Source organism: Podarcis melisellensis (assembly GCF_964234715.1).
Source record: "Podarcis melisellensis genome assembly, chromosome: 7".
In the NCBI taxonomy this organism is placed as follows: Eukaryota; Metazoa; Chordata; class Lepidosauria; order Squamata; family Lacertidae; genus Podarcis; species Podarcis melisellensis.
Genome location: NC_138539.1, coordinates 47,835,092 through 47,861,063, shown reverse-complemented (window position 1 = coordinate 47,861,063; position 25,972 = coordinate 47,835,092). Strand labels below are relative to the sequence as shown.

The 25,972-nt window shown below is 41.8% G+C and overlaps 1 protein-coding gene across 12 annotated transcripts in view; it reads right to left on the bottom strand.

Annotated features, from left to right (window-relative positions):
* PTPRM (protein tyrosine phosphatase receptor type M) overlaps window positions 1-25,972 on the bottom strand; it is a 401,111-nt gene that overhangs the window by 164,063 nt on the left and 211,076 nt on the right. For all 12 annotated transcript variants that reach the window (XM_081917995.1, XM_081917993.1, XM_081917991.1 and 9 more), the window contains one exon: window positions 25,857-25,959. In XM_081917995.1, the coding sequence (XP_081774121.1) occupies window positions 25,857-25,959 (103 nt within the window). The remainder of the gene's footprint in view (window positions 1-25,856; window positions 25,960-25,972) is intronic.

Below are 25,972 nucleotides of genomic sequence, written 5' to 3'. Positions count from 1 at the left end.
AAAATATAATAATTTAATTCTCAGTCATCCTGAGGATTTATGGGAGTAAGGGTACTCGAGTCATCACCCATAGCATGAGGTCTGGTGGCATTGTGGGTGCCCTTAGGACAGTGGGTCTACGTTGCAGGTTGGATTTCAATTATAAATGTTCACGTAGCAAAGAGGAAGAAATTTTCCTCAGTTCTTGGGTTGGGAACAAATTTATAATCATTTATTCACCCTGTCCACACATAATTATTTGTCTAATTCTTTCTTGGTGTGGCAGCAAAGTGGGAATTTTATGTTTAAGCTGTATATTTGGGTTTCAGTTATTTTTTCTAAATTGATATTATGTTAAACTTTGGTTTTGTGATGGTTTGATGACTAGATAAAAATAAGCGGACCTGATCTGATCAATTAATAACTAAGCTTATGATTGTTTATGGACCCTTTAATATTTTAATCAACATGGTCCTTTTTATAAAGTTTGACTGCAACTTGTTAGTTATCTAGAAACACAGCATACTTTCTGGAAGCCAAAATAAATAGCTCAAGGTTATCAATTGGTAACCTGAAAAAGAATTCCTGCACTGTAGCTTGTAAGCACTTTGTTCAACTGTTAACAATATACCACATGTTAAAACTGGAATGAGAAAAAACAACTCTCGCATGTTCTGCTCACAGTGCATTTGAAGAACTGGAATCATGAACATTTCAGCAATAAATGAAAACCAATCTGCTTTCCTGCTGCAAATCGATTTCTGCAATTACGGGAGAGCACTGAAGATCTGAAATAGTGCTCACATTTGCTAAATGTTCACATATTTGTGCAGAGGTCTATTTTTATGCAGCCTAAAACTGAATACTTTGTTTCTAGATCCTTGATCATCTCAGTCAACCTCCTATTCACACATTCCGGCTTGTCTTTTTTATTTTTATATAAATGTTTATTGAGATTTTTTAAATACAAATGCATAAATAATAAACGACTTTACTTATATAACATAATTTCTTCACTTTTTTGGACTCCCTCACGTCTCCCGCTCCCACTTACATCGTTAAAAAGATTTTTTCATGTAAATTATCATCTTGTTTACAATCTTATGTCCCTTCATTTAAATACATCTAACATTTCTCCAAAAGGTTTATGTTTTCCTTAATCTCACTTATCGTCAAGTTCAGATCTAATTTAGTGGTGAGCAATTATTTATGATCTAGCATCCTTCTTAACATTCAGCCAAACACACATTCCAGCTTGTCAATACTCCTCTTAAACTGTGGTGTCCAGAACTGGACAGAGTACTCCAGATGTGGTATGACCAAGGCAGAATAGAACGGGACTGTGACTTCCCTTTATTGGGACACTATACTTCTGTTGATCCACCTTAGAATAGCATTAGCTTTTTTTTTTGCTGCTGCTGCTTGTGTTCTACGAAGCCCCCCTAGTTGTCCAGTTATATTCTTGGAGCTGGTTCTTCCTGGCCAAGGGTATAACCTTGTATTTGTCCCTATTGAAATTCATTTTGTTAGTTTGGGTCCAAACTAACAAAGGTTAGTTAAGGCCATACTGAATTCTGATTCTGTCTTCTGCAGCATTGGCTACCCATTCCAGTTTGGCGTTATCTGCAAATTTGATGATCACTCCTCAATTCAAGCCGTTTATAAAGATGTTAAACAACATAACTTGTTTGTTAGAAGTTAGGGTTATATGTTATGCTGTATATGTATATGTTATAAGTATATGTTATGCTGTTAAGTACCTCTGGATACGAACGGGATCCGTTCCGGAGCCCCGTTCGCATTCTGAAGCGAACGCAACCCGCGTCTGCGTGTGCTGTGATTCGCCACTTCTGTGCATGACGTCATTTTGAGCGTCTGCGCATGCGCGAGCGGCAAAACCCAGAAGTAAAGCGTTCCGTTACTTCCATTTCACAGCAGAGCGCAACCCGAAAATGCTCAACCTGAAGCAACTTCAACCCGAGGTATGACTATCAGCCTTGTGACGACGTAAGGGTTCACCAGTGTAAATGGGAGTATAGAATTGTCCTGTTAATCTCTGCCTATTACACTTTTCCACATTTAGCCCAGAGTAAAATAGCTTTGCTCTGATATAGTTGCTATTTGTTTCCATTGCAAAATATAGGCAACTGTACTGACCTCCAACAAATTACTTGCTACTAACTGCTTTTGGATAAAATCCACAGTTGCCAATCTAGCAACTAAGAGAATAAAATAAAATGCACAATTCTTACTCCAACAAGCTCTAATAACAAGTCCAGTTATTTTATTAACCTGACTGAAAGCTGATCTTAATCACACAGGTAGAATCTATTCATAATGCGTCTTTCAAATTATTGAAATACAATTGGCTTTCAGGGCATTTTATCCTGAACAGCTCATACTAGTTATTCTTCACACAATACCCCATATACACCTCATTCTAAATGCTTGAATTCTTCCTTTGACACATTAAAGAAAGAACCTAGTTGACTAGAGCAATTTCAAACCCCAAATATCTTTTCATCTTTACTCTAAAAGACAAATTAGATTTGTGAGCAACCAGACCTCAAACCTATTTTGTCTTTAATAATTTAAGCACCAAAAGGTCACAAAGCTCTTTTCTGTTCCCCTTTATCAAAGTCCAAGTGGTAATGAAAAATGGCTAAATGCTGTCTACTGCCCCATTTCCACACAGGACTCTCTTCTTGATGTAAATTAACACGTTGTAAGTACCTGGGTCAACTATAACCTGACAGCATTTTATGAGTTACATGTTTTAAATGTGTATAAATGAGATCATCTTGCTAATGACATTTATAAGATCCTTTGAATTACAGTCATAATCTAAAACCCTTCTGTAAATCTCACCGCTGGAAATGCTTCCTGGTAATATATAATAATATAGCACCAGCCAGAAAGAAATCTTTAGGTTTAAGCTTGATAAAACCCATCACTGATCCAGATCTCAATATTCCTGCAGTGTGTTAACCATATCTTCTCATTGTCTAAAGTTACATTGTGCCTATTAGCCTAACCTTTTGCATTTTAACTAAAATGTGAAATAAAGCCCACACTAAGGTAGAATGTGCCCAAATAACAGATCACGAAACAAATGCTTTTGCAAAATCACATTTGCTTTGCAACAAACACAGATCACCCTGTCGTGTCTCATGCAACATAAATAACGAAGTCTCGCTTGCATGTGTGCTGTCCTTAGGTCTCATTGTGTTCCTTTGCTTTTTAAAAAAATCTTCCTTCTAGTTCACAAATCTAATGAAGTAGGCTTTTATTTATAAAAGCTCTTGCCACAATAGACTGATCAGACATTTAAGGTACTATAGGATTCTTTGGGCACAATCCAGTGGGGCATTCTCCTGCAAAAGTCCAGGTGACCTTAATGGGAAGACTGCAACGTAAGGTCTTGCACTGCTATGACTTCAGTGAGGCTTGAGAAGGACAATTTCCTGATGGACTGTGCTCTTTATCTTTTTAGCGTCAACTTTTTTCTAGTTAAGTCCGGTAATGCAGCTGTTCATCCCAGCAGTCTCTTGATTCCCCCCGACCCCCGGTAAGTATGGCAACCTTAAAAGGCAGAGAAAGGCTGCCTATGGCAAGTTTCTCTCTGTCTTCCCTTGTGAGACTTCTGCTTATTCAAGCCTGGCCTTGTTAATCCATTTTATCAACTCACTTGGACTAGAAGTAGCAATTTGTCGGTTTGGAAAAGATGTGGCAGAGTGTGTGCTTTTCTCCACCTGTCTGCCTGTCTCACTTTTCTCCCTCTCCGGGTTTCTCTGGGAATCATTATGTGGGACCAGGAGCAGGCATAGCATCACAGCAGAACCACCTTCCAGGCAGTAATGGTGTGAATACCTGTTGCAACCAGGAACAATGACAGGTAATAGGGTTGGGGGAGAGAAAACACTCCAATGCAGGATTCCAAGCACCCCTTTCCAACACATGTGGGGTTGGGAGTGGGAATTGGAACAGGACAAGGTGAAAAGTCCCAACAAACTCTAAATAAGACCTCTTTTTACTAGAGGGGTAAGTGTGTGATTCTGTGTTCCTTTTGAATGCTCTGCAAATTGCGGCTCAATCTTGCTGAATACCAGGCAGGGCGATGTGGCACCATGACTCAATCTAAAGACCATGAGTGGTGGTATGCCATCATAGCACAACTAACGTCCCCTGATTAAAAAATAAAATCAGATGAAGAAGAAGGCAAACAAAGGATAGGGAGGAGTCAAAGGAGGACAGTACATAGTCAATAATGTGGCAGAACAGAACATTTCTGAAGCAGGAAGAGGAGCAGAACATAACTGTTAAAAACATACATTGAAAGCGTATGTAGTTGTTGCTGAATACACACACTGTCAAAAACCTGTGTAGAGGGGGCCAGAGTTGTTTCGACTGCTGTTGTGACTTGAAGACATTTTGTCTTTGTTCATCCTGAAGACATTTATTGGAATACTTACATTCCAAAAACTAGGTATTACATTTTAGTTGTAGAGAATTGGGAAGACTCCATAATAATCATTACCTGAGGGCTTCAAAACACAGATTATTTTTTTTACTACAAGTTGCCAGCAATAAGTATATCTGCAAACTAGGATTTGCACTCTTCAAAAGCTTATATGCTGCAAGTACTATCCGTTGCAGCTCTTTTTCTTAGCTGCATTGTAATATATTCAGCAGCAACTGGAATTAAGCTGATGCTCTTTATTCAAACTCTGGGCACTATAAATCTCTGAAACAGGGCAAGCAGAGACGAGGAGGCCAAAATATTTCCCCCTCTAGTTTACTACAGAAAGACCGACTCCACAAATAAAGCTAAGGAGAAATGCCCATGTAGCCTTTCAGGAGGAGGAAATAAAAGATGGCTTAATTTCAGCCTCTAGAGATAAATGCCCAATACAAACTCTCAAGTAGCTAGGATAAGATTTATTTTCAGAGTCCTAGTCCAGAGGGAGGGAGAGTGCAGGGATGGCATCTAGCTTTTACATGCAACCCTTAAGCTTCTTTGTGACTGCCCAACTGTTTCACATGAATATTTTCAAAGATTTAAAAGTCACTATTTACAAAGGGGATTTTCTGCCAAAAAGAGATCCAAGCAAAGCCTTTCCTTAGCATTCCTATGCATACAGACAGGAAATCCCTATGGTTCTCCTATAAAGGAGAGTGTATCATCACTGGAAGGTGGAGGTATTTTTCCCTGCATGCTGCCAGAAGGGCGTTTACAATGAGAGTGAGACCAATTATCCACTTCTTCAGGGAGGGAAAATGCTTGTTTATTTATATGATATCTTGATTACAGAAGAGCCTGGGGAGCTTCAAAAGCTGCATATATTTGCCACTTAACATCTCTTCTGAATGCTAGGTTTTAGCAAAATACAAGAAAAAATGATTTTCAGTGGCACAATCCAGTACCTACATTATAATGTCAAATAATGTGGCAATAATTCATTTGCCCAGCCTAGGAAAATATCACAGTTCTGCCTTTCAAAGCATGCTGCAGCACCCTTCTGAACATATTGTGGGCCAAGGGAGTGGGGACTGTCCTAGCATAGAAACCCTCGGCTTCTGTTAACTAGTCAAAATCTGCCAAGGCATGCTGCAATAGACCTGACAGTTGCGATTTGTGTCATGCTACTCAGGATTGCTGTGGAAATTATAAATATTAGTACTTTAAAACTTTTTGTCTATTTAAAGGGAAACAGAAACGGTAACATTTTCATTTCTGTATCAATCACTTATTCAGTGTAGGGTGAAGAAAAGGAATTAGTTCCTCTTCTCTGTCTTTTGAACCTGTCAGTTATGTCTGAACTGAGTTACAATGGGTTGATTATTAATGAAATCAATTGTCACTAAATTTAGGCCAGTGGGTGAGATCTTATATACTGCAAGTGGGCATCTGCTCATACACTGGTGCTTCTCTTATCTCTCCTTTCTCCTGCAGCTCTCTAGGCATGTTCACATCCTAAATCTGCTTTGGAAGATGCAGGGGACCCCCCTGGAGCAGAATTTGGGGACCCATAGGGAGGGCTGGGAGGGGGCAGAAGAGAAAATGCATGTATGTTAAACAAGCAGATTTCCAATGCACAAGCAAGCAGACACCACTGGATGTTGCCCAATGAAATCTGTACTTTCCGCCTGTGTCAATATTCTTTAAAAATTACCGTATATTCTAGATTATTTTACGTCATGAAAACTAGACTATAGACGAACAGAACCAACAAGCATTTTAGTGAAACAAACGCATTAAGTTAAAGCCTGAATGTACGCCAAGCAGTAATTGTTTGTTTTAAAATTTGTCATACTATATAGGTGTTCACGGTTCATGTCACTTTGAAAAGCTTGGATACCCTATTACAGAAAAGTCACCTGACCTAACCAGACTTTGTTCATAAAAAGCAATAATGAAAAAACAGCATATTTTTTTGTAATGTGCCACATATGCTAGGTTTCATAGCTAGATCTTCAGTGATGAATATTCAGTTTCTGTAACATTAATTTCTCTTGCTCTGGCTGTGATCTAGATAAGATCAGTCATAAATTGCTTTGGAATATTAGCTGGGTACCATAAATGTGCTTTGTGTTCTCTCAACCATAAGTCATTACAAAAAGTGGCTTGGCATCAGCAAGTCACTAGTGCCTTAAAAAAACTCCTCCGTGTGGCACAATATCTTGCTGCTAGCCTATTTAGTGATAAAATCTGATATAATAAAATATTAATTACAGCTGAAAGGTTGGGTGAAAAATATGAACTCAATTACAGCCCCGTATTGCGCACAAAGGGCAGTGTGAAAAAAATCTGTTCATTATGGACGTAACAACTGGAACATTAGAATGAATCTGAAAGTTTCCTAAAAGGCCACCTGCTATTAATCTTTACATCAGCCACAGAATTCAAAGTTCTTTTCTGCACACCTCACCTTTTAACCAAAATAAATATATTCAGCATGGATAAAAATCAATGAATTAAAAACACAGGAATTTAATTAAGTTTCTCTTGAAAAATAACTATGTTAATACTAAACAACATGAGTATAAGTATGTCAGCCCTACAGTTAAGCCTCTAAACTGAATCAGTGCCTCTACCAGATAGTTTGAGTTAAAGGCAGATTTTTCATATAATGAAGAACCAATCTGATCATTTCTCCAATATGAATAAGTATAGCTACCAAACACAGGTATTTCATTGTCACCTGATAAAATAATCTGCTCTAATCTGCCCAATAACTATTAGTTCTTATTTCTGCCTATCAGGCATGGGCATTTACCGTAATTTCTGTTTGCTACTTTGTTTTTGTGAGAGTAGTGCTGGGTGAAGGCAGAGGAAAACAGCAAAGCAAGAAAGAAGAAGAAAGGACAAAATTGTCCACTGCAGAGTCCCCATGTTTCTGTATTTCTGTATCAGATAGGTGTTGGCTGCAAGATGTGCCTATAAGAGAATATTTTTAAAAACCCCTATAGGTGAAAAATGGAAATGTGCAAACTGAATACAGTGCAACAAGGAGCTGCAAGACCTGGCTGCAGAAATAAACTGGAAAATGGTATTTTATTTAATTGCAGATCAACATGCTTAGTGGTCAGATAATACTGTTTAGGAAGTATCTGAAAAAAAAAAGTGGTAACCAAAGTATAAACCTTTCAAATAGCCTTGATTTAAATCAAAGTAGGAAATTGACCCCTGTAGGTCAACTTTGACACGTGGGTGTGGCTACACATGATGTGTATTTTCCTTTGCCCATGATGGTTTGCAAGCACCAACACTCAGGTGATTGCCAGTGCCTGCAAACTCCTTTCAAGAGAGAGTTACTTATTTTTCTGATGTCAGGTGTGGGGTTGGTGGGCATGGCTTGGTCCAAACAGTCTTGTGAGCCTAATTAGTCCCACAGATCAGAGGTTCCTGGCCCGTGATTAAAATCAACCCACATTTAATATACTATATGTGAACTCCATTTTTCATTCAGTGCAATTATTAAAACCCCAGCACAAGAATGTACCAAAATTATGAGGTCAGCTGACAATGCACTTTCCCAAATATCAGATATGTTTTGTTTAGGAGATGTGAAACTAGCAATGACTGGGTTCTTCGGTCATTCACAAAAATTATTGACCTCAGAAACTGTTGACCAGCAGTTATGAAATACTTTCACTTCCAGTTTCCCCTTCTTTCTACATTATATGGCATCTGAAGTTATCATTGCACTTTCAGTGCTTCCAACGCAACCCGAGAAGTACAAACTTGCACATCATGTCCATGGTGAGATGCATGTGTACAGGGGCAAATCTATGGCTATCTCAAGTGGTTTGGCAGTCCATAACTTCCTCCCCATGACGGCACTGGGCTGGAAGGAAAACTTATGCCAAAGTTTACTATGTCTTACTGTTTTATTGGTTGTTGGCATTGTGAATTATCTATTTCTGTGTTGTATTTTCTTTGTAACAATGAAGTGCGAGTAAGAATTAATTTAGAAATAAATAAATGTAAGCGTGAGCTATGTGCATTCATGTGTGTCTGTCAGTGTGGGTTTTTGTGTGCTATACTTGTGGTGTGTATCTTTGTGTACCAGTGGGCGTGCATGAATGCGCACAACCAGTTTGGTCACAACCAGTTGCACAGGCATACTGGCATATGGTCTTGGAATGGTTGGCCAACCTAAATGTGGCCCCTGTGTAGGAAAAGGGTTAGCCACCCCTGATACAGTGAGTACCCCAGAAGCTCATTAGATAAGTCAAACTGATATTTGTATGTTAGGAACTTGAAGAGTCAACACTTACTTCTGCTACTGAACAGCAGGACTCATATTGCCAACTTGCAATCTATGCTCACTCAACTCCCCATAGGGAAGTTTCACAGCTTTCACAGCCTGGCTAAGAACACAAGGTACCCTTCAAATTGAAGAAAGGTCTTAACACAAATAATTTTTCCACGTTTGTTGCCTTCCCTGGCAACCCCATGATAATTTACTCCAGAGGTTTAGGGTGGAATAGCATGTGAAATGCACAGTGGTTTGGAGAGGAAGTCGCAAAAATACACAGGAGCCTCTGCTAAATCAAAAGCATTTGTGTACATAGAACTCCTGTGAACAGCATGAACGTGGGGTGAAATAAAGAATTGTCAAAAAAAAATCTCTGCAGATCAGCACACAACAAATTAATAAACCAAAAAGCTAAGATTATTAACTGATTTTTGATCAGAACAAGCACACAGTGCAGAAGTGTAGTCAACTGAATAAACATAACCTAAAAATATTGGTTCTAACGTTGAATTATGAAGCTTGAGAAGATCCAGAGCAAAAGGCAATAGCTGAGCCCCAAATGACAAGGTTATCCCTGCTGTCCTAGCAGAAGACGTAGCATGGAATCAAGGGGATCCTATCTTTTTAATCAAAACTGCAGATCCTAGTCACAATACTTGGTTGTATATGGTTTAGTACTTTCTGAGAAATTCAGTTAACTTGTTTTAGGATGTTGAGTATTGGTGAAACAAGACCAAGTAATCATAGTCATATGTACTTTTGCCCCTTAGCCAAGTAAATAGGCTGGGTGTCTTGCTGAAACAAAGGTCAGATACAAGCTTACAAATTACATAGGATTTCTACAATGTATGCTTGCTTCACCCTATATCTTCATTTTAAAGGTGCTCATGCATCTCCTGTAAGACAGAAGTGCAAGTTCCTAACTTGAATGTTACAGAGCAAGCAGACACAGCTATTACAGCGGTTATTTGAAAAGGTCACATGTTCAATTTCACACACTGATTACAGATGTGTAGCTGTTTCCCAACATTTGAAAAGTCTTGCTCAATGTCCTATCTGTCTGAATCAAAACTTAATGAACTTTGATGGAATTACTGTGGCTTACGAGCTATTTTGCTCTGAACAAACCACTGATTTCAAATAAAACAGTTGTCTCATACACTCTCTGTTAAAGTTAAAGAGCTATTATCTTGTCCATGGCTGCAATCTGTAATGTGTAACTATGTTGAAAAAGATGGGTGTTGTTGTTTTTTTAGTTCCAGGAAATTTGAATTCTTGAAGCTTAAGAGTTCTTTCAAATAAGGATGCAGGTTTCAGTAAAAAGTTATAACACACCAGCAATTTATTTGGAACATATAAATAAAACATATTTTGCACAAATTTACATTTCTGACACTTGCAACAGTGCAACGATAATTTCAAAGTTTTAAAATCTACTTTATGTCTTGGGTTAATTCTCCCTTTTAAAAGAAAACAGAAAATTCCTTAAGGTATAAATAGAAACAGAACAAAGAACTATGCTTATTGTTGAAATCTCAAATGTTCTGGTTGCCAAGACCATTTGTTTGTGGGGTAACCCTGAACTCTGGAGAAACAACACTCTTTTAACAAAACAAAAAAAATGAAGAAATAACCCAACAATATAGTGGAGACGCTGAGACAGAATAATTTTCACAAGTGACATAAAATCTGGTTTTGCACTTCTGCATCTAGGTGTCCTTCCCAAAGGAATTCAATGGGTTTGATGGGAGGAATTCAGACCTTGAAATGGCAAGCTGGCATCCTGCTTGGCAAGTGCATCCCTAGGCAGGGATGACTCTCTGAAATGGTAGTGTAGGTGTATGGGCAAAGTAACTCTTTTAATCAAATTCCCTAACCCATTTCCCCCCACAGACCACTTGGATATTGCTGAGGGTCTTGGTGAACCATTGAATGATTTTTCTGCCTGTTGCAGATGATTTTTAAATGTATTTTTATCACTTCTATTATTTCTTACATTGTATTTTATTGTGTTGCAATCTGAATTCCATAGTCACAGACACTCTGTGGGCCACCTGAATGAAGCTAGTGGACCGCTGGTGGACCAGACTCTGGGAATCACTGTCCTAATTTATTATTTCAGGTATCTAGGTTTCTGGGGGCAGCGAGTGGTATCCAACCAAGCTGACCAGTTTGCTCAATGACTTCCCTCTCCCCTCACTTGTGAATGGGAGAGAAGAAGGTAACATTCTGTGGTGCAAATCAGACAACTTTGTTGGATAAACCAAAAATTTCTGGTATGTTATCTGTCTAGACCACCCTTCCCCAGTTTGGTGCCATTCAATTGCTTTGGTCTACAACTGCCATTGTCCCTGAATAGGGTCAATCTATCAATTTTGATTTCTGTTGGTTTCTCATCTTTCCAATCTTAAACTAATATCTCCACATTTCCACATCAGTTTGTGGTTCATTTTTGTTTTTAAAAAGTTCTCACCAAAAAATCTGCATTTTAGTACAATTTTGTCCTAATGTATACATTTCTGAATCCACTATAGCAAAACAGTTCTATTATAATGCACATTTGTTTGTGTGTTCCTTTCACAAATACATGCATGTTTATGCACACTTTATTTTAACATGCAATTTTGTACACATTTCTTGTCTGAAGAACTGTTTCAGTTTGCTTATTGAATCGGAAGATATGAATTTGTAGGCTTTAAATGTGAACTTAATCAAATTTATTCTTCATCCGTATTCCTGACTATTAGCCATGTTGGTTGTGAGTGATGTGAGTTTTAGTCCAAAAGAGCTGGCTGTTCCAGAAATTGCAAATGACATTGCAGGACTGGAAAGTTTCTTTATAGCAAGGAAGCTACTCCCCAGCAACAAAACCCAGAAGTGGAGTCCTAACTGTAAAACCTTTTCTAGGATGAACTGTGGACTATTACCAAATCTTAACAGGATTGTGATGGGACGATGAGCTGCTTGTGCGTAAAATGCAAGTCCCTCAGAGTTTGATCAGGCTTGCAAACCTCTGCCTGTGACGGAGCCCCTCCAGCATGGCTGCGTCAATCACTAGTAGAATCCGAAAGTGGCTGCTTTCGGAAACGTTTCCAACATAAAAGCTCTTTAACGGAAACACGTCGTCTGGCCTCTCGGCGTGACCATTTCCGTCGAGGTGTGGGTGTCCCTATAGGAGGTCCTGAGACCTCCCCACTGGTTTCGCTTGAAGCGTCTCTGAGCCATCCCTCCGACTCACTTTCCCTTGGAGTTCTTGCTCGCCCTCTACTGGTTCCCTCTTCCGCTGCTACTGCTCTCTCACCCTCAGTGAGCCTTTGCGCCTCCGGCGCTTTAGATGTCAGTTCCCTGACATCCACCTCCCCTCCAGGGCCCCCTTCACCCCCTCCCGTCTCCTCTCCTACTGGCGGTGAGGAGGTAAAACCCTTGAAAGAACCTCCCTCATCTTCCGACGTCGCGAACACTTCCTTCCACTTGTTGCTGTTCCTACTCTCTAGGTACTCTTCGTCATCAGAGTCCACTCCCTCTTCCAACTCCGACTCCGCGAACCCTTCCATTTCCTCTTCCTCATCGGTGGTGCCGAAATACTCCCTCCTAAACCTTGCTATCGGCTGAGGTTTCCTCGGGAACCTTTGATGGAACGTTTCTGTTAAAACCTCGTCATTGACTTCCTGCGCACTTACCCAGGTGTTTTCTGACTCCGGTTCCCCTTCCCACGCCACTAAATACTCCACCTGATTTCCCTTCCACCTGGAATCGAGGATTTCCGCTACATGGTTGCGGCGTTCCCTCTCTTCCAAGGCTGGTCCCCTGACGTGCTCCCCTTCACCTCCTCCCCTGTATGATGACAGTAACGACCTGTGGAACACTGGGTGCAATTTCATGTGATTGGGTAATCGGAGTTTGAAAGCTACCGGGTTGACCTGCTGAATCCCCTCAAAGGGTCCCAATCTTCTGGGCCTCAGTTTCTTACAACCCCCTTTGAACGGCAACCCTTGGGTTGACAACCACACTTGATCCCCCACCCTTATGGTTTCACCTTCCCTTCTGTTCTTGTCTGCCTGCTTCTTATATTGTGCCTTAGCCCTTTCTAAATTGAGCTGGAGCTGCTGATGGATGGCTTCCATCTCTTCTACAAAATGTTCAGCCGCTGGGACGCTCCATCTCTCCCCTCCTTCCCCTGGAAATGCCCTGGGGTGACACCCGTAATTAGCCAAAAAGGGACTCATCCCTGTGGACACATTCTCCGCATTATTGTAGGCAAATTCTGCCAACGCCAACTTTTCGACCCAATCGTTCTCTCTGTCATTGACATAACACCTAAGATATTGTTGAAGAATGCCATTTGCCCTTTCCGCCTGCCCGTTGGTTTCAGGGTGCCGGGCAGTTGAAAAATTGACTTCCACGTGTAACAAGCTCATGAGCTTCCTCCAGAACCTGGAAGTAAATTGTTTGCCTCGATCTGAGATCACCCTCGAGGGAGCCCCGTGCAACCTAAAGATATGTTCCACAAACAACTTCGACGTTTCTTCCGCTGTGACTGTATGTGAGCATGCTACAAAGTGGCACATCTTAGTTAACAGGTCTACTACTACCATGATGGCTGTTTTCCCCTTGGACCTTGGCAGATCCGTCATAAAATCTATTGATATCGCTTCCCAAGGCCGTTCTGGTGTGGGTAAAGGTTCTAATAACCCTGCCGGCGCCCTTCTTTCCCCTTTGGCTCGCTGACATTGGTCACACCCTCTTACATACTCCCTTACATCTTCCCTCACCTTAGGCCACCAAAATTCCCTGGTAACCAACCACATGGTCTTGTGTTGCCCAAAATGTCCCGCCGTGGGGCTATCATGCAACTGCTTGAGTACTCTCCCCCTCAATTCACCTTCGGGTATATACAGTGCCCCTTTGTAATACAATGCCCCATTTCTTTCCTCAAAACCTCCGGGGCTCTCGCCCTCCCCCCTGAGACCTCTGAGCTTATCCTGGGCATATTCATCATTTTCCGTTTCCTCCACCAGTTCTCGTTGCCCCACCATCGCCGCCCCACACAACCAGCGGTCCTCCGGGATGACATGTCTCTCTTCGATCACCCCCTCCCCTTCCCAATATTCTGGTTTGCGTGAGAGCGCGTCCGCCCTGACGTTTTCTGGGCCTGGCACATAACAAATCTCAAAGTTAAATTTGGAGAATTCCTGTGCCCATCTCACTTGTCGTTGGTTGAGCACTCGAGCTGTTCTCCAATACTCTAAATTTTTGTGGTCGGTGCACACTTGCACCTTGTGTTGTGCCCCAATTAATAAATGTCTCCACCTCCGGAATGCTTCGTGAATGGCAAGTAGTTCCCTGTCATACACCGTGTAATTCCTCTCGGACTTATTCAGCTTCCGCGAGAAGAAGGCACACGGTCTCCACTCCGACGCACTCCTCCCCGGTTGAAGAAGGACCGCCCCTACCGCCCGGTCGGATGCATCTGTTTCCACTCTCATGGGTTTTCGTAAATCCACATGCAGAAGTTGTTCTTCCGAGGCGAAAGCCCTTTTCAGTTCTTCAAAGGCTCGATCCGCCTCTGCCGTCCAAACAAATTTCTTCTTGCTGCTGAGACAGTCGGTGATGGGCGCCGTCAAGTGGGCAAAGTTCTTGATGAACTTCCGATAAAAGTTCCCAAATCCCAAGAATCTTTGTACGTCCTTCTTGGTCTTCGGTGTCTTCCATTCCAGTACCGCTTGGACCTTGCCTGGATCCATGGCCAATCCCTTGTCTGACAAGCGGTACCCCAGGAATTCCACCTCCTTGGTATGAAACTGGCACTTCTCCAGTTTCACCCACAGCTGGTTGGCTTGCAGCCTGCCCAACACTTCTCGAACGTCCCTCACATGCTGTTCCTCATTTTCCGAATACACCAACACGTCGTCTAAAAAGGCCACACAATTCTTGTAGAGCAAAGGTCCCAGAACGTGGTTTATAAAAGCTTGAAAACACGCGGAGCCCCCTTGTAGACCGAAGGGCATAACGAGGTATTCAAAGGCTCCCAACGGGGTAAACATGGTGGTCTTCCATTCATCTCCCTTCCTTATGCGTATCAGATTGTACGCCCCCCGCAGGTCCAGTTTTGTAAAAATCTTTCCCTTCCTTACTCTGGTCAAAATGTCATCAATTCGGGGCATAGGGAAAGCCAGGGGCTCCGACACTGCATTGAGGGCCCTGAAGTCACACACCAGTCTCGGTTTGTCTGTGTTCTTTTTGTCCACAAAGAACACTGGGCTGCCCCCCACCGCTCGGGACTCTCTGATGAAACCTCGCTTCAAGTTTTTGTCAATGAACTCCCTCAGCTCCTGCATCTCCCTGTCTGACATGGCGTACAGCTTGCCTACTGGGAGTTGGGCCCCTGGGAGTAGGTTGATTTGACAGTCAAAGGGTCTATGCGGTGGCAGTTTGTCTGCTTCCCTTTCGCTGAATACGTTGCTCAGATCTGCGTATTGCGGGGGCACCTTCCCTTTGTCCATCACTTCCATCCCCGCTAGGGTGACTCTGTCTCCTCCCGAAACCTTCCCCTCCTTGCAGTGTTCTAGGCAATGCGCTGACCCAAAGGAGACCACCCTCTGATGCCAGCCCACTAGCGGATCGTGTAGCGCCAGCCAGCTCATCCCCAAAATGATGGGCGCTCCTCCCAGGATGGCCACATTAAACGCTATCTGTTCGGTGTGCCTTGCCACTCTCATTATCATCGGGACAGTCTGTTGGCTAACTTCTCCCCCCAACAGCTCTCTGCCGTCAATCGTAGTCACCTGCAAGGGGTTACTTAAAGGGATAGTCTGTATCTGGTGCTCAGCTGCAAACTCCTTACTCATGAAATTACAGGAGCTGCCTGAATCCAAAAGCGCCTTGACCTTTAGTGGGTGTCCGTTTGGCAGTTCTAGTAACACCTCTATCACTAAAGCGGGTCTGGGGGGTTCTGGCATGGGCACTTTCATTGCTCTTTGGCCTGGCTGCTGTGCCCCAACGGTGGCAGCCAGGCGTTGGCTTTTACTTGCTCCTTGCCTTCCTCTTCCTTTCCCCCAACAGCTCCTGCCATCCCTTGCCATTCCTTTCTTTGTGGGCAAACTCTGGCAAAGTGCCCTGGCTGTTGGCAGAGATAACATCTCTTGGCGCTCTTTCCCTCCTTTTTCCGCCCTTCACTGGGATTTGAAACTGCGCGCACCCGCGCTGTTCCAACTTCCATCGGCTCTGCCGGCGGGAAAGGTGGCTCTGGAATGTCTGGAATGCGGAACTCCCTCCAACGGTCTCCTTTCCCTTCCCGCTTTTCCATAGCCCTCGCCTCCTGGCGCGCTCCTATGGCCAGCGCAGATTTGGTTAACTGGTCCATAGACTCCGCCCTGGGGCCCCGGGAAAGCTCATCTTTGACGGTTGAAGAAAGCCCCTCTTCGAAAAGCATTTGGATGGGCTCCGCCGATAGGTCCCACCCCAATTTGTGAATCAACATGGTAAATTCAGTCCAGTACTCACGGACAGATCTGCTTCCTTGCTGGCAAGCCATTAACTGCCTTCGCACCACCCCCTGCTCAATATCGCTGGAAAACATCAGGTCCATGGCACGAAAAAACTTCCTCGTGTCCTTTAAGATCTCATTATTCGCTGCCATCAGGGGTCTAACCCAATCTTTCGCCCCGGATTCGAGATGGCCAATCACATACGCCACTCGCGATTCCTCATCGGGGAAGTCATCAAACTGCAAGTTTAGAGCGTATTGCATCTCTGTTCTAAAGGCATGATAGTTCCTGGGATCCCCCCCGAATTTCTGCACCAATCCTGGCACCTTTCTGGCGAGCGGGGTGGTTTTCTCCTTTCCCTTTTCTGCATCCTGAGCCCTCCTCTCCTCAAGCCTCGCCGTTTGCAGCGCCAACTGGATCTCCAACGCCCTGTACCTTTCTTCCAGGCTTGGACCTCCTCCAGCTGCTCCTGCTCCCCCGGTTCCGGCTGGATTGCTCATGATGCTTCTCCCTGCACAAGCTGGCTTTCGGTGACTTTCGGATTGCTGTGATGGGACGATGAGCTGCTTGTGCGTAAAATGCAAGTCCCTCAGAGTTTGATCAGGCTTGCAAACCTCTGCCTGTGACGGAGCCCCTCCAGCATGGCTGCGTCAATCACTAGTAGAATCCGAAAGTGGCTGCTTTCGGAAACGTTTCCAACATAAAAGCTCCTTAACGGAAACACGTCGTCTGGCCTCTCGGCGTGACCGTTTCCGTTGAGGTGTGGGTGTCCCTATAGGAGGTCCTGAGACCTCCCCACTGGTTTCGCTTGAAGCGTCTCTGAGCCATCCCTCCGACTCACTTTCCCTTGGAGTTCTTGCTCGCCCTCTACTGGTTCCCTCTTCCGCTGCTACTGCTCTCTCACCCTCAGTGAGCCTTTGCGCCTCCGGCGCTTTAGATGTCAGTTCCCTGACAAGGATGCAATCCAACAGAAACAGCTGATATCTCATCACTGGCTGAAGTAACAGATAATATTGTATGGAGTTGCTTGCTTAGCCATGAGAATCTATATTTCCTTCTGTTTCTAGGATCTTTGCTTTACAGATGTTTTCTGCTACAGATTTGCCACTTACAGCATAGGAAATGACTGAAATATTTCCCCATACATAATCTTGTTGAGAAGATTAGCTTTCGCTTAGCAATATTTTACAATTACAAACCTCATTGGAAATATCAGTGATTTCTTTTCCAGATGAAGTGAAGGGCATTGCAGAGAGGATGGTTTTAATGGCAAATATTCCAGAGGATTACTTGTTTGAGGCTGCTGACATAAAAAAAAGAGTCTTGAGGCAGCCTTAAGAAGTAAGCTTTTGCAAGCAGAAACTCATTAAATTAGTCTTTAGAATGCCATAAGACACCATGTCTTTTTTCATGATAAATGTCATTAAATTGAAGACTTTTCCAGTGTTCTATGTGGGAAAACACTGTTCCTTCTTTTTTCAGTGATTCAATGTATAGTGAGACTAAGAAAATCTAATCTTGAGGACAAAAGGTTGTATCCAATTTGTGTCCCTCCATTAAGGCTTTTTGATGTAGCAGAGGCTTCGGTCAGTGCAACATGGATCAAGGTGACTTTCAGCAATTCTCCCTCACCTTGTTCTGAAGGGTCTACCAAGGGTCTACTGGTGCAGAGTAAGCAGAAGGTTCCAGATTTAATCCCTGGCCTCTGCAGGCAGAACTGGGAGAGACTCCCTGTCTAAAGCCATGGAGATCTGCTGCTGGTCAGTGCAAGCACTACTGAGCTAGATAAACCCAATGGCTTGATTCAGTGTAAGGCAAATTATTATAATTCAAAATTACCTTGGTCCCTCTTCCACAGGCGGGACGCGGGTGGTGCTGTGGTCTAAACCACTGAGCCTAGGGCTCGCCGATGGGAAGGTCGGCAGTTCGAATCCCCGAAAAAGGGGTGAGCTCCCGTTGATCGGTCCCTGCTCCTGCCAACCTAGCAGTTCGAAAGCACGTCAAAGTACAAGTATATAAATAGGTACTTGTGGGGAAGGTAAACGTCGTTTCCATGCGCTGCTCTGGTTTCGCCAGAAGCAGCTTAGCCATGCTGGCCACATGACTCAGAAAAACTATCTGCAGACAAACGTCGGCTCCCTTGGGCAGTAAAGCGAGATGAGCACTGCAAACCCAGCGTCGTTTGTGACTGTACTTAAACTGTCAGGGGTCCTTTACTTTTACCTCTTCCACAGGATCAAAGAGCTTTCTGCCAGTGATGGGACACTAACTGAATACAATACTTTGGAAGCTTCCACGTGCTGAATCATACCACTGCTCCATCCAGTTGTCTAACTCAGAATGGATAATCATTCTTTCTAAGCCCCCACTCATGCCAGAGATTCAGTGTAGGACTTTCTGACATTCTGTACCACTGATATAAGATTCATCTCCACTTTTATGGGTGTATTCGTTTCATGGATATCAGTGTTATACAATGTACAACTGTGCTCTGAAACACGATTCCTTCATGTTTCCTGTGCACGAGTAGTGACGCTTGATATCTGTGAAATTTCCAAGCTTTAGATCCTCAAAATCTACCTACAGAATCACCAGTACAATCATTGTACATATTCATTTACTGAATTAAATCATATTCAGATGAGCAAAACACCTTATGAACTTCTAACCTTCTTCATGCAAGTAAGCAAAGGGTTGGGGGTGCAAGTGGGGAAGGAATCATACCTTTTATGCACAGGAGTAAAAGGCATATGCATTTGTGGTGATAAATCTTATTAAAATTCTAAGCTAATCACGAAAAGGATATTTGCCAGATTTTTGTTCTTGAATCTAGCATGTCCATAGCACAAATGGACAAATGTGCCACAAATGAACAAAAGATGATGGCACCCACTGGCTGGGGGGGGGGGGAGTTTATCATATTTTTATCCAATTGCCAATCCTTTTGAAGCCAAGACAGTATCATTAGGGAAGGGAAATTGGGCTTACCCTAAGGTTTGCTGACTTACAAAAACAAAGAAATAAATGCTGCTTAGAAAAACATTCCTGCTCAAACAAGTGGGAATCTTCGTCTAAGCTTAAGTGCTTCATGGTCAACATTTCCCTCTGCAGTTGCCTGCATGAAAATTGCCCCCTGGGAGGCAATGTGGGTCCAGGAGGAAAGCTTCTGTTTGAACAAATTATTTGTGTTACCGCTTCATGAGTTGGCTTTTTTGTTGAGGTGAGCTGAGAAAAGGAAACCAGGAGCTGCATCCAGCCATTGGTCAACAGTTCCCCAACCCTGCTCTAAAGTCTGTTTGGGGAAGTTTTTCTCCTAGCACCAATTCAGATACAGTGGTACCTCAGGTTACAAACACTTCAGGTTACAATCACTTCGGGTTACAAACTCTGCTAACTCAGAAGTAGTACCTCAGGTTAATAACTTTACCTCAGGGTGAGAACAGAAATTGCACGCCAGCGGCGCGGCAGCAGCAGAGGGCCCCATTAGCTAAAGTGGTACCTCAGGTTAAGAACAGTTTCAGGTTAAGAACGAACCACCGGAATGAATTAAGTACGTAACCAGAGGTACCACTATATTCTAATTGCCACTTATTTTAATAAGTCTCTTGCTATAGGATTTGAGAGCAAGCTGCCAAAAACTTTTCATGTTGTTTTCCATGAATAGTGTGAGAAAATGTGCACACGAATAGTCATGTAACTTTCCCAACAAGTCATTGTGATACACATATCATACTTAATCTGCATCCCCCCTAAAAAAAAGTTAATTCCTGTCACTTTGAAATTCAAGGACAAGTTCTATTACATAACAAAAATGAATTACAATATTTTACAATAGAAGCAATTACTGCACTGTTCCTTCAGTGTAACTGGAATTGACTGTTTGGCCATAAATAAGAATTCTTGTTTGCCATAAAAGCGTGAAAATTATGGGCATCAATAAAGCTCCATCACTTCTATATCTCATACTTGCTGAACCATGGTTTGGGTTATTGTATACGTTGTAAAGCTATAATTCAGAAACAGTTTGCTGACAATAATAGCAGATGACCCTGTAGTTTACCTTGCAAGGCGATAACTTTACAGAACCCTAAATAATGTCTGTCAAAAATAATGACAAACATGCAAATGTTAAAAAAAAAAAAAAATTGCCAGAACTCCGGCCTTGTGGTGCTATGATGTTTTTAAAAATACACAAATATTTCCAAATAAGGTAACAATTATTACCATGCATAGGCACAAACAGTTTATGGGTTTAATTCAAAAGTATATGGATAACTTTAGTGCTATTCTGTGACCACAACTATAAAAGTATTAAGAAAACTCTACAATTTTTAAAAAATATATATATTGTATGTTTACTGCAGTCTCATATAAGAATATTCCAAGTTAATTTTTAAAGATTTAGGCATAGCCCGCTTGCTACTCTCCAGATGTTGTGGACTACAGTTCCCACCATACTTGACCATTGGTCATGCTGGCTGGGGCTGATAGGAATTTTACTTCAAAACATCTTGGAAGGCACCATGTTGGCTACCCATGCTTTAGAACACTATCAATGTGTGGGATTCAACACTGTGCTATTACAATTGTTCTGTCTGCACAAGCATTTCTGCTGGCTAGATGGAAGCATCACTCTTCTCCTACCCAACATGCTGTTCTGATGGTTCTCCCAACCTCCCAGAGCTTATGTGAGGGGCACATGGGGAAAAGAGGGAGGGTCCAGCGCCGAGGGCCTTCTGGCGGTTCCCTCGGTGGAAGAAGCCAAGTTACAGGGAACCAGGCAGAGGGCCTTCTCGGTAGTGGCACCCGCCCTGTGGAATGCCCCCCCCCGATGTCAAAGAAAAAAATAACTACCAAACTTTTAGAAGACATCTAAAGGCAGCCCTGTTTAGGGAAGCTTTTAATGTTTAATAGGTTATTGTATGTTAGTGTTTTGTTGGAAGCCGCCCTTATGCTAATAATAATTATTACTGCTATACAAACAGCTCAACACATAGTATCACTGTCTAACAGGACTGCGTCACTTCTCACTGTAGTTGGTGGGAATCTCACAGCTAAATGCTCCTCATTATTAAAAGATTCATTGTATATAGTAAATATGATGTCAGGAAGAAAGGTCCTACATGCCTTCCCTCACTTTCTATGTACATGGATTTGGTGATTTGGGCAAGGAGCATTCAGTAATATACAACCTACAGTATTACTACCCAGGAACAGTTTTACCACATGGATAGGCACTGCCTGAAACTGTTTATCAGGGGAAGTCGTAGATATGTGTTAGAAACTGGAAGTTGCCCACCTCCTTCACTACACAGTGCCTGCTATAATCTAGATCTCACTACTATTATTTACATCTACGTGTGACAGTTATCACTCAGTAAGTCTTTCCCCTCACGCCTGAGCAGTGAGCCTGCACAAACTGGCAATTACTCAGTATTGAGCAATAGCACTGAAGTTGACAGATATGCCTGCACTGTCTAAAAGTGCAATCCTGGCATGGAAAGAGATAGGAACACTAAACTACAACTTTTGTCTCTTAAATCAAGAAGGCTACGGAACAGGATAATTTGATACGGACGTGACACAGTTTCCAAAATCATGCAAATGCCTACAGAACTGCCATATCAATCTGAGGAGGATATCCTGCTGTTCAGTTAAGCTTCATATTAAAGTCTACAGAAGAGAGCCAACTGTACAAGTCCACTGTGCATTAGTTACAGCTGAGTAAAGCTGCAGTGGGTGCAGATCATATGAGTCACGTGCACTGCCAATGTAAGGATATCTTACAAAACAACAGGCACAGTGTAATGCTCAGTTCCTGAAATGAATCTGGTGAAGGCAGGGAGAAAGGGAGGTAAACTAGAAACAGACACATACCCTTGAACCCAGATTTATGGAACAATACAGGAGGCACTTTCTTAAGGAAAAGAAAAGGTAAGGAGTAAACCCCACACAAATCTGGAGTGGAGTGCCTATGAAGGCTGAATGACATCTTGTATGCCTCTTTCCACCAACTCCTATAGCCCAGTTGGTGCCAAATGCATTTTCCCTTGGACCACATCAGTGAGGCTGAGATGGGGGGGGGGTGTCTTGTCCTCTGGGCAGCCCAGGAGCTCCATACACACAGCCCAGACTTGTGCCCCAGAAAGGTCACTTCAGTGCTGCGTGTGCAGCAACAAGAGGAGGCACTACAAGTGCAGAGCACAACCTGGTTCTTGGCTGCTCTAAAAAAATTCAATTATGCTACAGTTTTATGGAATTGTTGATCTGAAGGGCTACCTAAAAACTAGATATCTGACCGAACTTCAAGTACCAGTACCCAACAACAGAGTACGGGTCAAATATTATGGTTCTAGCATTATACTACTAAAAATCTTTCCTTTCTGGAATAATTATTTCCAAAGAAACCCTTCAACCTTTGTTTTAAGATGCATTTGCATTTTGTATGAGTTGGATAAGTATTGTCAAATGACCGTAACAATGAATTGACAGTAATAATTTAGGATAAAATATATACTCCTGAAAAGAACAAAGGGTCCAGATAAGTTTAGATGTTTCAAAAAGGGAGGAAAGCCTATATTTTGAAATTATTCTAAAAACAAACCCGAACTGTAATTTAATAGTATGTATAAATGCATTATCAAATTAAAGGAGTCTAATTTCATTCACTTTCTAAAACTAATTACCCAAAATTATAGATTTTACAGTCTCATAACTTCATGCTATTTGGCTATATTGTATCTCTGTTAATAAATATTGCAATAATCAACGAAGCTATGCTTCCAAAATCTAATGGACAATTTGGTTTTCTGGATTTATGTTCACTTTTCATTAACTGATAACAAATGATTCCAGAAGATTTATATAAATTTGACTTCATTTAAACAAGTCATGCTTCCTAGCAATAATTTATTGAATAAGTTGCAAGTCTAATTGTAATGGACTGGATCCAAACAAGGTTAAAATAGAAAGCCAGATTCTTATTCTATATTTGCCCCAAGTGTAAAGAGGAAAGGTGGCAAAGCTGTAAAACAAGCAATCCTTGGCAGTAATGTGCTAGAATTTGTGCTTACTCTCTCTCTCCCTTTCTCCCTCTATCCATCAGAAGAATTAAAGATTTTTATGTGACAGAGCTGATGTGTTGATCAATAAAACGACAACAATCATTTACACTGAAAAGTTTAGCGCAGTTCCAAGAATCTGCATTAACCATGCTGGGTGGTTACAGCAGAATCAATAGACAGCCATTGCACTTAGTGAAGTGCATAAATAAAGTACAGCTACATTTTTCTACCCTACGATGAATACAGATTAAGAAAAACATCTATTGGGTACTTCTCTTACTTTGAACAAACACAAATATGGTGTTCTTGTCTCCTTTCTGTTCGTTTCAATGAGACTTGTGCTGAGCATGAAGTGTGTTGCAAACATTTCAGAACAGTATACAGTATAACAAAAAAAGTTTTTACTTTTGATCCTGAGGATAAGAAATCATGTCTTAGAATCATAAAATTGTAGAGGTGGAAGGGACCCTGACAGTCATCCTGTCCAACCCCCTGCAATGTAGGAATCTCAACTAAAGCATCCACGACAGATTGCCTCTGCTTAAAAACCTCCAATGAAGGAGAGTCCATAACCTCCTGAGGGAGTCCATTCCAGCATCAAACAGTTCTTACTGTGAGAAAGTTCTTCCTAATGTTTAGTCAGAATCTCCTTTCTTGCAACTTGAATCCATTGGTCTTGCCTAAGTGCCAGTCTTTCACCTAATTTACATGCAACCACGTGTCACAAAAAACCTGGGCAGCTATTTATTTATAGGAGAAAAAAAAAATCATTTTGAGGAGAACCTGTGTAGGCCTTCCGCTTTAGTTTGCAGCCCTAGGAAACATTTAACATAGCGCTAAGGAGATTGCTCCATCAGCACAAGCTGTTTGCTTGCCTGATGGAACCACCTCCACTCTCCTCCCCCTAGGCACTTTTCTGGGGTTCTTCCAACCCAGCCATAGGCAAACTCGGCCCACCAGATGATTTGGGACTACGACTCCCATCATCCCTGACCACTGGTCCTGTTAGCTAGGGATGATGTGAGTTTGGGCAAGGGCAAGTTGGGAGAGGACAAAGGGGAAAGCCCTGTCGTGCAGGACCTGTTAAATGAATCTGGAGCTCTGAAGCTGCATTTTGTCAAGGAAAATAAATGCAGGACAAACCATATGCAAATAAACACCATATTTCACAAGTCAATGATGAGTATGAGAATTAAAATCACATACTTACATAGTACCTAATTGGGAACAAAATGTTTCTCAGAACTAGTTAGTCTCCATGACTCTTCACCTGCAACTGAACCCACAGCTTCTTATTTCATTTTCAACACCCTGAACGTGGGAAGGAGGTCAGCTGAAGCAAGTTAGCCCACAGCTCCAAACATAAATTGCTAATTAGCAAAGAAGAAACACAATACAGCTGGGCAGTGATTTTGGATTGATGTTTCCTTCTCCTTACTATGGCAATGTGAACTTTAGCTGTGTGGCATCCTGAATACCATCTGGTAATTTTACTTGACATCAAAAAGACAAATGAGCATATATAGAGCTTGAGTACACATAATTGGCACATGTACTGGCTCTGGCAAATGACAACTATTTTATTTCCTTTTCTGTAAGTATTTACATGGATCTTCTACTTGATAATGAAAAGCAAGTTGGAAACTGCTTAATTACTACTAGTAATAATAATAATAATAATATATAATAAATAGTAATATTCTGCTCACTACAACCTCCCCTTTGGATTGAGGGCACACTGGGAGTGTGTGAGTGGAAGGACAAGAGGAACACTTGTTGTGCAAATAGAATTCTGTTCTGCTCGTATATAGACACTGTTATAGAGAAACTTAATCATTATTTTGACTTTGCAAAATGCTTGATGTATTTATTTTGCTGTAACCCTTACACAAAGCCTATAATACAAGTTGATATTATTATCCCCATTTTGATGAGAGGCTGGCTTGCCCAAGACCATAGTGAATTTGTCATAAAGGTGAGAACAAGAATATACTGATTCATAGCTCAGCCTCTTAGTCACCATGCTACATTAGTTCCCAAGTGAAGTAGCTGTAAATTCTGGACTAGCAAGATTTTTGTTTTGTTTTGTTACAAGTGTATGTGTGTGTGTGTATATATATATATATATTCTTTTTGTCTTGATGATGACAGATTTTAGTTTTTAAATCTCCTAAATTGTCTCAGCTGATTACCTGAAATAATGATGATTAAGCCCACAGGAGTTCTTATTGAAAACATAGTAGTAGAGGATAAAAATAATGATGTACCCTTGAACTCATAACACTGCAGTAAGCAATTACCTTATAGAAGAAGCCACCCACACAACAACATTGCAGCTTTGTTCCTTATTTTCAAAGACTAAGCTTTGAAATCCTCTACACAATTCCTAAACACTCCATATCAAAGGACTTTCTTTCTTGTTCCTTATTTAATTGAATTAGAGATAACACAAATATGGATTTAAACACAGATTGCTAAGTTAGAAAAAAAGTCACCAGGAAATGCTGTCAATAAATTAATAGATTTAATTTTAATTTTGTAAAGCTTCCCCAATACCATCATACCTGACTGGAGCTCCTCTGCTCTGTGCAGGTTTCAGTGTAACAGTAACAGTACTGTCTGTCTGATTTAAAGGTGTTTCCAGTTCATAAGGTGGCATAGACGGTGCTAGAAAAACAAG